Source organism: Neofelis nebulosa, chromosome 2 (genome assembly GCF_028018385.1).
Source record: "Neofelis nebulosa isolate mNeoNeb1 chromosome 2, mNeoNeb1.pri, whole genome shotgun sequence".
Lineage (NCBI taxonomy): Eukaryota > Metazoa > Chordata > Mammalia > Carnivora > Felidae > Neofelis > Neofelis nebulosa.
This window is the reverse complement of record NC_080783.1, coordinates 90365995-90379216: the sequence shown is the minus strand read 5'-3', so window position 1 is coordinate 90379216 and position 13222 is coordinate 90365995. Positions and strand designations below refer to the sequence as shown.

General features: G+C 32.0%; 1 protein-coding gene across 4 annotated transcripts in view; it reads right to left on the bottom strand.

Annotated features, from left to right (window-relative positions):
* Nucleotides 1–13222, bottom strand: part of LRP1B (LDL receptor related protein 1B) — a 1890044-nt gene that overhangs the window by 250548 nt on the left and 1626274 nt on the right. For all 4 annotated transcript variants that reach the window (XM_058715412.1, XM_058715410.1, XM_058715409.1 and 1 more), the window contains exons 57-59: nucleotides 9575–9660; nucleotides 3405–3527; nucleotides 996–1177 (exon numbers count right to left, since the gene is read on the bottom strand). In XM_058715412.1, the coding sequence (XP_058571395.1) occupies nucleotides 996–1177; nucleotides 3405–3527; nucleotides 9575–9660 (391 nt within the window). The remainder of the gene's footprint in view (nucleotides 1–995; nucleotides 1178–3404; nucleotides 3528–9574; nucleotides 9661–13222) is intronic.

Below are 13222 nucleotides of genomic sequence, written 5' to 3'. Positions count from 1 at the left end.
CAAATATGAATATAAAGGACCAAAAAACATAGATACAACCTATTGGCAAGAAGCAATGTCTAATTGTTGAATATGGTATGATACAAGCAGTGATTTCATGAAAGTATTAACTAAAATTAATTTATATAGCAGAAAATTTAGAGCACTACAGTTATAACACTTGTTACTGTGAATGTGTCCTATTTTTAAAAATAAAATTTTCTCTACATTTGCTATTTTAACAGGCATGTTGAGTAGGTTGAACTTCTACAGAGATCATTTTGGAGTATATAATCACTCTAAATTATAGTGCAAAAAAAGAAAAAAAAAGGAAAGGCATGCCTTCTCTAACTACCAAAAAAACATAATTAAAAGTGAATGATAATGGTCATAATCCATAAAACTTTAGCAGGCATACACCTAACTTTGACACCTAAGCTCTGACACCTTAATGTGTGTTCATCCCTCACCTGGAATCTCCAGCCTGCTGGCTTTAATCCTTACAATGACTTGTTCTCCTTTCTCACAATGAAATGCAACTGACACACAGCTCCAGTATGAATCGTTCTCAATATTTCCACTATACTATTCTTTCTGAGTGCACAGATAATGCACCTGGTTACTTATTATCCATGGATACTACTTATGTGTCTTGCCCTAAAGTGGTACAGGAATTACATCATCCATATTTGGACTACCACAGTCGTTGCCTTTGCTCCAACACTTAAAGGCAATAAATTTGAGAAATCTGTATGTTTTAATTTCTGATATATTTAGATTACTTAGAAAAATAGTTGTTTAAAACTTTTAAAAATACCTGCTGTTAAATCTCATCATTTCAAATGTTTTTCTTTCTCACTGTGAGAGTCACATTTCTATTTTTGACTTCTCAATAAGAATGTCTACACATTACATTTTATATTGGTTTTCATGTTAAAACCTACAGAATGAGATTTACCACACTGAATGTAACCCACAGTTTCAATCTTTAATTTAAGATTCTCAATGTTACAAACCCAGCTCGAGGATCTAAAGACAGGTCCCTGGGGAACTTCAGCTTTTTGCTAACGAGTATAGTAGGGTACAAGCCATTGAGCTTGGATACTTCAATGATCCTTTTTTCTGTGTCAGACCAATAGAGGTTTTTTCCAATCCAATCGACAGCAAGTGCGTTGGGAACAGCTGTGTTATGCACTACCTAACAAAATAAGAATTTAAAAGGTTAACAATGTAAATACCTACAATAAGCACCGAGTAATTGCTTCTTGATTTTTACAGAGATTATAGAATTCTATTTAAACATTAGAAACGGAATTTAGATAAGCATAAGACATAGAACAAATTTACCCTAATAAAATTACTTGTTTGTGATGTGAGAAATTACCTAATATGTAATCAGTCCCTGAAAATTACATATGGATTTAAGAAGTAAACACCAAAATAAAAAACTGTTGGACAGTTGCAGAGTTGCACATTTTTGTTATACTTGTCTTCTAAAAATTAGGGGCAAAACTTCTATCACATACAAATACATACACACAGAATTATTGATATTATTAACCTTTAACAGATTTTGGGGAGATACCAATAGCATTCTCCACTCTCCCAACTGGTTATGCTCTATTTAAATTATCTACAACAAGACAGAATATGTACATTTGAGAACATACACTATTTTAACCTAACCAAAGGAAGTAAAATTCATACAACTGCCGTGCTTGATTCTAACCCATTACAATATCAACTATAATAAGAACATAAGCTTTGTATGTACAAATATGATGCATATAAAATAACTCAAGATTCTTGGTCTATATGATTACTATTTCTGAGTCCTCAGTTTTTTCAGGATTCTGTGAAATGAGAAACTGAAAGTTGGGGCTGTAACAGAAGCCAATGGTCATATAATTAGAGGAAATAAAACAATAATGAAAGTTTATACTTATCCTTTCACTAATGTTATCAATAGTGAAGATATCTAAATCTATATCTAGATCTTTTATGTCTTGCCCTAAAGTGGTACAGGAATTATATCATCCATATTTGGACTACCACAGTCGTTGCCTTTGCTCCAACACTTAAAGGCAATAAATTTGAGAAATCTGTATGTTTTTAATTTCTGATATAGATATAGATATATACACATATACATATGACAACATGGTCATTTTCAGCAACCAATGGTATCGATCTACTGTATTGAATTGCAAGACATCTTTTCTTCTTTCTCCCATATTCCAATTTTACAAATTTGGCATGGCTGAAAATTTACATTGTCATCCGTGAATTAGTGAATTAGAAAATCACTAATAAGAAAATCAGTGAGTTAGTAATCCCAATAGGAAAAAAAGATTCATTTGTTACCCTATATTATGACATTATTTAAAGTAGTAATAGGTTAGTGGTGGCAAGATATTAGTTAATCCTTTAAAATATTAAAGTATATTCAAAACATATAAAGGTAATTAAAATTTAAATGTCTTATAAAAATATGATCAAGCTTGGGTAATGTTATTTTTATAGTTTTTATATACATTTTCAAAGAATTAAAAAAGAAAAATCCATTTCCTTATCTATGTCACATACTGATATTTATAAACTATCAGTTTATATATAAATACATAAATAAAGTTTATACATAAATACAATCATTACAAATCACCTGAGCCCAACCTAATGGTTGCTCTGGCACTGCATATACACATTTTAAGATTTTATTAATATTTTTGAAATTGATTGCTCCCAATAAAATTTCTGTATGATATTATAGATGGTTACAAAAAAGTTAAGGCAATTGATGGGTTCTATAATACTTGAAGTGTCTTTATAATATATTTTACTGCATATATACAGTGCAAATAATTTTATTTTAAAACTCAATATAACACAGAAAAGGAGCCAAGTAGCTCATATCTAGAATGTGATATGTATTTAATTATGATACTGTCTAATCAGAACATTCATGATTTTATAAAAATGCATTCAATTATTTCCAATATAGGAGGTTAATTTTAATAGCGCTGTAATTTCAATCTACAGTCTAGTAATTAATTTTTTCAATCATAAATTCTCAGACTCAACTTTCCCCTTTTATATAAGTCAATACAATTGAAACTCAGGCACTAATCATTCAAGCCAAAAGCATCCCTCACAATTTCTAGGGCTGTGAATAAGGTTCTGAATGTTATTTAGTCAGTTTTATTTTTATCTTATTGCAAGTAACGGTGTTATAATGAAACATACGGATTAAAAAGCCTCATATTTCATATTTAAAGTATGTATTAACTTGCACTGTACAAATGTGAAATTCAAACCAACCTAATGCATTTTATGATTTGTATCATTACCATCAAATAACATTTTCTATTCAAGTCAGCTATACCAATAAAATATTCAATAATCCCATCATTGTAACATCTAGTTACCTTAATATCACTTCCATTTAAACACATTCTATTTATGCGGCTGCCATTGGGTCGGCTAGAATCAATCCAATATATGAATTCTTCTCTGTAATCAAAGTCTATAGCAATAACATTGTTTAATCCCTAAAAATAAAAAAGGATATGTTTGAACAATAGTTAATAGAAATTATTTTTAAATGTCTTAGGAGTTTGTAAGAATCACTATCTCCCTTTGAACCTAGAGAGTTATAGTTATGACAATTAATAGCATTTGTGACCAATTCTTTTTAAAAGTATTTTATTTAAAAAAAAAAATAAAAAAAAATAAAAGTATTTTATTTTTACATTTCTCTATACCACACATTTAAGATGTAAAATTTATTTGAAAATATTTTCCAAGTAGGTTTCAAAATTTTTGGAATGCTTATAAAGATTAGCCCCTGTTGTGGGTAAAAAAAAAATACATATATATATATATATATATATATATATATATATATATATATGTAGTAAAATGAAAGGCTCTCACTTTAGATTAATATTAAATAAATCTGAATTTAATGTCATTATTGTCTGTTCTGTAGAGTAACCAGAAAAGAGCATACACCTAAATTTGCAACAGAAGATCACAGAAGATTTAAGATGAGCTTCAGATAGTCATCTGATGAAAGTCAGAAAAGAAGGTTTAGAAACCAATTTGTCCAAAATATTTTTTGTCAACAACATAAATTAGCTGCCTTGTTGTTGTTGTTGTTGTGGTGGTGGTGGTGGTGGTTGTTGGTTTTTTTTCTTCTTGAGACCCTCTAGCCAACATAGTGCCATATTAGAATTTACAAGTTATAACCTTAGGTGAGTATTTGACCAAAGAGGAACTGAGTAGCCAACATGTTTTTATCCTACATGGATATATGAGGATATGCCTGCCTTCAGACTCTTGGTTATGCATTTTTTTAACAAGTAACAAAACTTAACATGAATTCAACTGATGGATTTCTGGATGCCCCAGTTTTTTGGTTTGATAATTGTGCCTTTTGACTGATTTAACAATTGTACATCAGGATCTGGGAATCTTCTTAGGTGCTGAATAATTCAAACAATTGCTGAGGGGTTAATTTAATTCTGACCTTTTGTTAAGGCTCATATATTACTACCCTGATGGACTAACAAAAATTGGATCAGGATTTCCATTGTGTTAACTCATTTTAAGGCTTGGATAGTCTACTAATTTATAAATATTACATATTAAAAATATATGATGGAGGGGAAGTGGGTGGGGGATGGGCTAAATGAGTGATGGATATTAAGGAGGGCACCTGTGTTGAGCACTGTGTATTATACTCAAGTGATAAATCACTAAATTCTACCAAATTTTGATTTCTGCCAAAATCAAAATTATGCTATATGTTAACTAGCTAGAATTTAATAAAAAATTGAAAAAAAATTGACACTATAGACACTTGGCAAAGCCCTAAGAGATCATTGCCATATGTTTATATCTGTTGTAAAATTATATGTATATATTTATCCTAAAATTGTGATTAAGTCTCAAATTGTTTTGGGGGTCATTTATGAGTAGCTGTAGTCCTATAGGTTAAGGAATAGCACCCTGAGGGAGATGCGGTGTTTGGTTTGGGGAGGAGGGAAAGGAAAGATGATAATTACCACATCTGAATTCAGCTTCCAGATCTATTTCCCAAATTTAGAATTAGATAATGACACTGCATTAGATTTATATAGTCTTTCTTAAGACTCAGGCCCAGGCTACATTATTACTGTTCATAATTTTCTTTCTTTCCAATGATCTACAAGACTAACGATGGCCTAGTTATAGAAGCAATTCAGAAAAGGTTCTGGCAAATGCTAATTTTTTTTTTTCTTCTCACAGCAGGGCCAAAGTCTAGTGGTCATGGCATTAAAATCACAGGTTCACATCTTATGCTTAGCTATGTATTTGGCTTAACATGAGCAATCTCTTTCCTTTGCCCGAGATTATAAAGTTAATCTGAAATGGGCTAACTCCTTGGAAATTGGATTCCTTTGGCCATAAATAAGAGACAAAAGTAAACACGATTCTGTAAATTTCTCACTAAGCCCAGATGAATGAACACAAGTATACTTCTTCCTGACATTACTAATAAAAAATAACTGCTTAAAAAATTCAGTCACAGATTCAAAAGATTTGTTAAATATTAATTCACAAGCTAAAACTTGGAGGATTCCCCTTAATTAAATGCATTTCAGCATGCATATCTAGGAAGTTGTCCATGCAAAATCAAAGTTTTAAAATATAAATTGAGTATTGGGGCGCCTGGGTGGCTCAGTTGGTTGAGTGTCCAACTTTGGCTCAGGTCATCATCTCACAGTTTGTGAATTCCAGCCCCACGTCGGGCTCTATGCTGACAGCTCAGAGCCTGGAGCTTGCTTCGGGTACTGCGTCTCCCGCTCTCTCTGCTCCTCCCCTACTCGCACTCTGTATGTCTCTCTCTCTCAAAAATAAGAAAACATTAAAATAAAAATTAAAAAATAAAATAAAATATAAATTGAGTATAGCCCAAGTTTTGTAGAAAGTTTAATAAATGCACTTCAATAGAGTTTGTAATATCCTTTCTGTTCAAGTGTTTTTAACACCAGAGGAATATGGTAAGTGGGTTAGGGTTCTGTGATGGCCTGCAATTCAGATGGATGAATTGGAGTTTTACAGAGAAAAGGTAGACAGAATCTTGTCACTAACTTTAGGAAAGATTTACCCAGTCATGGCAGAATTATCCTATTCCTTTTTTTACAATAATCAATTTATATAATGAAAATTCAATTCCAAATTTAGCAATTCAACTATAATTAAATGAAAGCTATAAATGCAGAGGAACTGAAGCTCTGAATTCTGACATATCTATCTAAGCTGGTCATTTTTCTACAGCTTTACCCTTTAATCCCCACAGAAAACTTTGCAATTCTCTTTTCTCAGAATCATATGCAAGGAACATTAAAAAAGTCAAGGGCATGGGCAAACTAATGTCTAAACACTAAAGCCATTTCAGTGGTTTCAGAGCTGAAAATTGGTTTCATCAAAATCCTATTTGCTTCTTTCATTTCTATAGCTGAAGATCTGCACCCTTTGGTTCAAGATGATTAATTTAGGAAATTGTGTTTTGTTTCTCTACACAATTTTACTGGAATAAAAGCCACTGCAGAGATTGAAGTGGATAGCATTGGAAAGCTACTTGAGAAATGCACTTAAATTAATAAAATTAATATTTGATTAATGCATTTAATTTCTAACATCCATGTTATTAAAGTATAAGTACATTTTCTTTATGTATGTGGTGTATGGATTTAAATTATAGCCGGCCTACCTAAAACTACATTTTAGAATACATAGGGTAAAAAAAAAAAAATCTACGACCTGTTAAAATTTTTCACTGTAAAGCTTCATGAGATTGTATGGACTACAACAAAGAGAATCAAATTCAAGATATTAGGGTAAATCGTTCTTCCTAATAACCCCCCCCCCCCCCCCCCCACACACACACACACACAATCCTCTCACATTTAAGACAAGGATGTTTTTTCACTTATTTTGACTGAGAGAAAATATGGAGATATAATTACTTCCGTTTTCTACTTCATTCTGCACATGTAGACAGAAATTTCTGAGGAAAAAAAAATGTTTCTACTGCCTAGAACTCCTTGAAAATTTCTATAATGCTGTAATGAAATGCAGTTAAAAATATCTTCCCTGACAGAAATGATATATTCCAAACAGACTGCAGGCAAAACTGGATGTAAGGCTTGTCTCTAGTTTTTTGGGTATCTATTTCCTTACTCAGTGGTCACATTAATAAATGCTTTCAAAAGACAGATGTTCAGAGTCCTTATGAGCATCCTCATCTTTCTCACTCCCTTTTCATTTTCATAAACACTACACTAAGAAAACTATCTGGAAGTCATCCCCACTTAGGTACTAGTGATGGCAATGGTCAAAAAAGATACCACGAGGAAAAAATTGCTATCTGAAAGTGTGCATTAAAGTGGTTTGGGTATATGAAATACTTAAATGATGCATACAGGAAAAAATCATTTTGCTCCATTAAGAACAATCTCTGATAACATATTAGCTATGAAAACAACAAAAGGGATACCAGTAGAAATGTCCTGAGTCACAGGATTGGAAAATAAAGCAAGGGGATGTCACTGAAGCTCTGTAATAGTCTTCCGTGAAGTCAATAAATATTGTTGCTATTTTAGTTATTAGTTCAACTGAGCTTATAAACAGACTGTCCTAAAGAGAGAACTTTTTCCCTTTATGCTAGCAGAGTCTAAAAGGAAGAAATGGTAAACAAATACACAAAAACAACCTAGTAAAAAGAAAATAAGCCTGTTCCTTTCGCAGGGGCCATACAAGGACTGGCACATCTAACTTGGAAGGTATAGAGAGGCTTAGAGGGGGTATGGAGACCAACTCCAAAAGAAAAAGATAATTTTCAACATTTGCTAATTTTGTTATAAGCTTAAAATTAGACTGCGTGGAAGAAAAGAATTAAGTTAAATAATACAGAAAAACATTTGGGCAGCAAACACTTTTCCATTTTAGCATAGTTATAAATACTAAAACTTTTTCTCTCGAATTATTTCTCTTATATTATTCATCTCTTAAAGAGATAGCTGTCTAATTCTTATATTTTAAATAGATTTCTGTTTAGTCTCTATAAACAACATGGAAATATTTTTATATTTCCCAATCTCTGTAGGGTTCACCATTAGAGAGAGGCAGTGTGATACAGTGAATGTCGGTGGCACACTCCAATCTCAAGAACAAAAATCTAAGCCTCACAGACATTCATGAATGAGGAGACATGTTGTAAGCACACAGGAAGTCTGAGGACTCCTGTGAATTGGAGAGCATGGCCTCTATATCAAAAAGTGTCAACTGCCATACAATTTGGATTGTGGACATTCAAGGATGTGGGCTCAGCATTGCTATGTCTTTCTATTTATTTTCATGAGTAGCCAGAAATCTGGATTTTCACGTGAAATTTTCATTTTCAATCTGTGGCTTAGAGGAAAACTGGAAAATCTAACTGTCAGGAAAAGTCAATATCACAGTTTCTAATGAATATTTGTACTTAAAATGAGACTCATAAGAAAAATGATTGAAACTGACAAGAGCAATAGAGGAACCCATCAATAGGTGGCAAAAATAGTTCAGGTATTCTTTATGTTGCTAAAATCACCACATGAATGGCCTTCTTTGTCTATGCATAATGCTGGCTTAACCACACTACGAGAACAAGAAATATCCTTATTTTTGGCACACTTGTTGTAGACAGTGCTTTCACATATTTATGTCACTACTGTACAGTCTGGGGCAAAAAGACATTTGCAGCAGAACAGATACAAACTGAATCTTGCCAAAGAAGCTATTTCTCCTGACAACCAAAAATATGCTATAACTAACTGCATGTGATTTCTCTAGTCCATGTAGTAATCACTGTAGTTTTAATGATTTGATTTTATGCTATTTCCACTGCAGACTGGGAGAAATAAAAAGTTGAGGTGAGCAATTCAGTTTTCTATCCTATCATAAAATGGAAACCATAACTTTCATCTTAAATAACATATATAAATAAACCCTGACAATAGGACTCAAACATCAAAACGGATCAACTCAGATTCTCTTGAAGTGGACAGGTTGAGGATAAAGACGGTAGAACTAAACATATGTGCCTTAGAACCTTTGAATCATGGCTCGATTACAATTATACTTTCACCCCCTTACTAATTCTAAATTTGAAAGGCTAGAGATCGTCAGTCCTGTTTTATTTCTTAGTTCTACGAATTAAAACTTAAAATTCTGGAAAAGGTATTAATTTTTAAAATTCCAAGGGGGAAATACAAAATACTTTAAAAGATAATTGTATGCTTTCTCTCATCTAGTGATTCTTGCGACAGTTTTTCCCTTCCATTAATTCTATCTTATATTTTTTACATTCTTAGATATGGTGTGATGTAACGTGTATGGAACACCCCTTTGACAATTCAAGCAAAATAAAATTTAGCGTAATCTCCTATACAAACATACATGTATCCATGAGCAAGTGCTTCATAAATTCTAATTGTGAGATATTTCTACAGTTCTAATGCATATCTGGAGTACCCATATTAAATATGAAATCATCATGAGAATGTCATACCTGTTTTAAGAGTGTGTAGTTGGAGCCATCAGTGCTAATTTTCCTTATTTCATGATGATCAGCAAGAATTAGAAAAGGTTCTTCATCTAAACACCAAGACAAAAAAAAAAAAAAAAACAGAATTAGAATTTTATATGTATGGCTTTCAACTTCACTTAGTTTCAACTTTAAATTTCTATAAATTTAAATGTAGTGTTCTATAGTAGATTAATGGTTAAAAAATTCACACTCAATATCTCAATATCTCAATTTACAGTAAAATGAAAAAATAGCATATACGCAGGTAGTATAGAAAATCTAGATAATTCTAAATGCATCCCTCTCTTTCCCGCAGTTTTTGTGAACAGCAGGTTATCTAATTTATTTGCAACTGGCGGAAAATATCTGGTGTCATAATCTGATTTTTTAAAATGAATTTTGGGAAAGAATAAGCTACACATATCTTAGAATACTACAGTACAGCTAAACATTCATATAATCAGAAAATTCTTTCTTGATAATCAAATAACCAGCTTATACTGTCAGAATGACTTTGGCGAAAATCAAGAGTGTCATTGCCTACGCATATTTCTTTTATCTGCCTGGAGACTTCTCTTAAATAACTTCTGAATTCCAGTTCTATAATTTTTGTTAATCAATTTCACCTTTCCTCATAATCCTGCTTTTTAATTCTTTTAATGATCTTTATTTCCTTCTTTTAGTTGTTCCAATATATTTTAGTATTTCATTTGTTCTCGAATCTAAGAAAAATAATAATAGGAATCTGACCATGCTCCAAATATAAACCTTTAAAGTGGTTTTATTTTAGAATATTTTTGGAAACAAAATGGATTTTTAAAAATATTCAGAAAGTTTCATATACAACATGTTTATTTGAATACATATCTGAATAATTTAAATTCAAATTGACCACATTCTTGATTGTTATAATCCTAGAGCAATTCAATTAAAGTTTTGTTCAAACTCTTTATAAATAGCTTTGTTTCTAAGATGCAGTCATATGCTTAGTTGCCTGGTAAGCAAATTTAATTTCAGTAGAAACTACAAAAGAAAAAAAAAAAGAAAGAAAAAAGAAGAAGAAAAAAAACAATGAAGAAGACAGTAGTCACTTTATGTAATTTAATATGGATTTTATTGGAAATCATTTACTGTTATAGAGCTATTGTCATGTTTGTTTACTTTATATTAAAAACTACTACTTTCCTCTTCTTATAATTTAGTTTCATAGTAAATATATAATTAATAGGGTAGTGTATTATTTTTTATCATACTTTATGTCAGGGATTAGAAATGTGTATCACAGGGGTGCCTGGGTGGCTATGTCGGTTGGGTGGCTGACTACAGCTCAGGTCATGATCTCATGGTCTGTGAGTTTGAGCCCTGCATTGGGCTCTGTGGTGACAGGTCAGAGCCTGGAGCCTGCTTCCGATTCTGTGTCTCCCTCTCTCTCTGCCCCTTCCAGGCTTGCTCTCTCTCTCTCAAAAATAATAAACATTAAAAAAAAATAAAAAAAAAAAAAAGAAATGTGTATCACACATGCCAGACATCTCCTTCTATGAGCAAGGACAGCATCCCCAATCAATCATTCAGTCTTTGTGTTGATGCTAAATTGAGAGACTCAGAACCCTTCCTCAGAGAGTCAGTCTGAGGTTGAAGGCACCTTGTCATCCCTTGTCAACTATATGTATAAATATAAAATTAGTCAGTCATGGTCTACCTTTTTTTAAAATGTTCATTTATTTGGGAAAGAGTACAAGCAAGGGAGGGGCAGAAAAGAGAGGGGAGATAGAGAACCCCAAGCAGGCTCCATGCTGTCATCATGGAACCTCACACCAGGCTCGATCTCATGAACTGTGAGATCATATCCTGAGCTGAGATCAAGAGTCCAACGCTTAACCAACCTAACCACCCAGGTACCTCAGTCATGGTCTACCTTAATACTTAGGTAGTTCTGTTCTTTACTACTTAAATGTAATAACTGAAATTATAAAATTCCTCAAAGAAAACATCAACAAAAGGCTCCTTTAAGGTCATGGTAATGATTTTTTTAGATATTACAGAAAAAACACAAGCAATAAAGGCAAAAATAAGCAGAACTATATCAAAGTAAAAGGTTTCTTTCTGTGCGGCAAAAGAAACAATCAACACAATTAAAAGGCAACATATGGAATGGGAGAAAATATTTGTAATTTATATATCTGATAACAGGTTACATTGAAAATATATAAAGAAATCACATACAAATCAATAACAAAAACCAAAAATAAATTGATTTAAAAATGGGCAGAGGAACTGAATAGACATTTTTCCAAAGAAGACATACAAATGACCAACAAGTACATCAAAAAATGTTCAACATCAACAATAATCAGGGAAACGCAAATTAAAATCAGTGAGATATCACCTTACATCTGTTAGAATATCTATCATCAAAAACACCAGAGATAACAAGTGTTGACAAGGATTTGAGAAAAGGAAAACTTTGTTCATTGTCGGTAGGAATGTATATACACTATGAAAACCAGTATGGAGGTTCCTTAAAAGATTAAAAATAGAACCAACATATGAACCAGCAATCTTGCTTCTGGGTATTTATCCAAAGGAAATAAAAACATGATGAGAAAGATAGATATCTTCACTCCCATGTTTATGACAGCTTTATTCACAACAGCCAAGATATGGAAATAACCTAAATGTCCATCAATGGATGAATAAAGAAGATGTGACATACATACACATATATATAAGTATATGTATATGTATCTGTGTTTACATGCATATGTCAATTTATATGTATGTATTTACACATATGTATATTTTATAGTATATAATATATATGCATATTATATGTTTTATATATTATGTACATATATAATATATTATACATTATACACACATATACACACACAATGGAATATTATTCAGCCATGAGAAATAATGAAATTCTGCCATTTACAACAACATGGATGGTCCTTGACAACATTATACTAAGTGAAGTAAGTCAGAGAAGGATGAATACTATGTGATTATCACTTATATGTAGAATATCAAAAAAGTCAAACTCATAGAAACAGACAGTAGAATGGTGGTTGCCAGGTACGAGGGGTGAGAGAAATGGGGAGATGTTGGTTAAAGAATACAAACTTCCAGTAAGAAGACAAATAAATTCTGAGGATCTAAGGCACAGCATGGTGATTTTAGGTAAAATACTACATACTTGAAAGTTGCTAAGAGAGTAGAGCTTAAATGTTATCACCACAAGAAAGAAATGGTAATTAGGTGAAGTGACAGAGGGATTCCTAACACTATGGTGGCACTCATGTTGCAATATCTAAAGTGTATCATGTGTAGACATGTTACACAGCTATATGTCACACAGCTATATGTTACTCAGCTGTATGTCAACTATACTTTAATAAAGTTGGAAAAAATTGATCTCTTCAGCAAAAGAATTATGCTTCAGGAACATATTTTTGTATCATTATTAGTTTCTAATTATTGCTGCTAATGAGAAACAACTACAGCATGGACACATGATATAATGAGACAAAAAATGTAATCATCAGCATTCATCTCCTTCATACCCTCCTTTCTGAAAAGTTTAAAGTAACAAAAACATTGACCGGTTTTGTGATTTTCTTTTTTCTT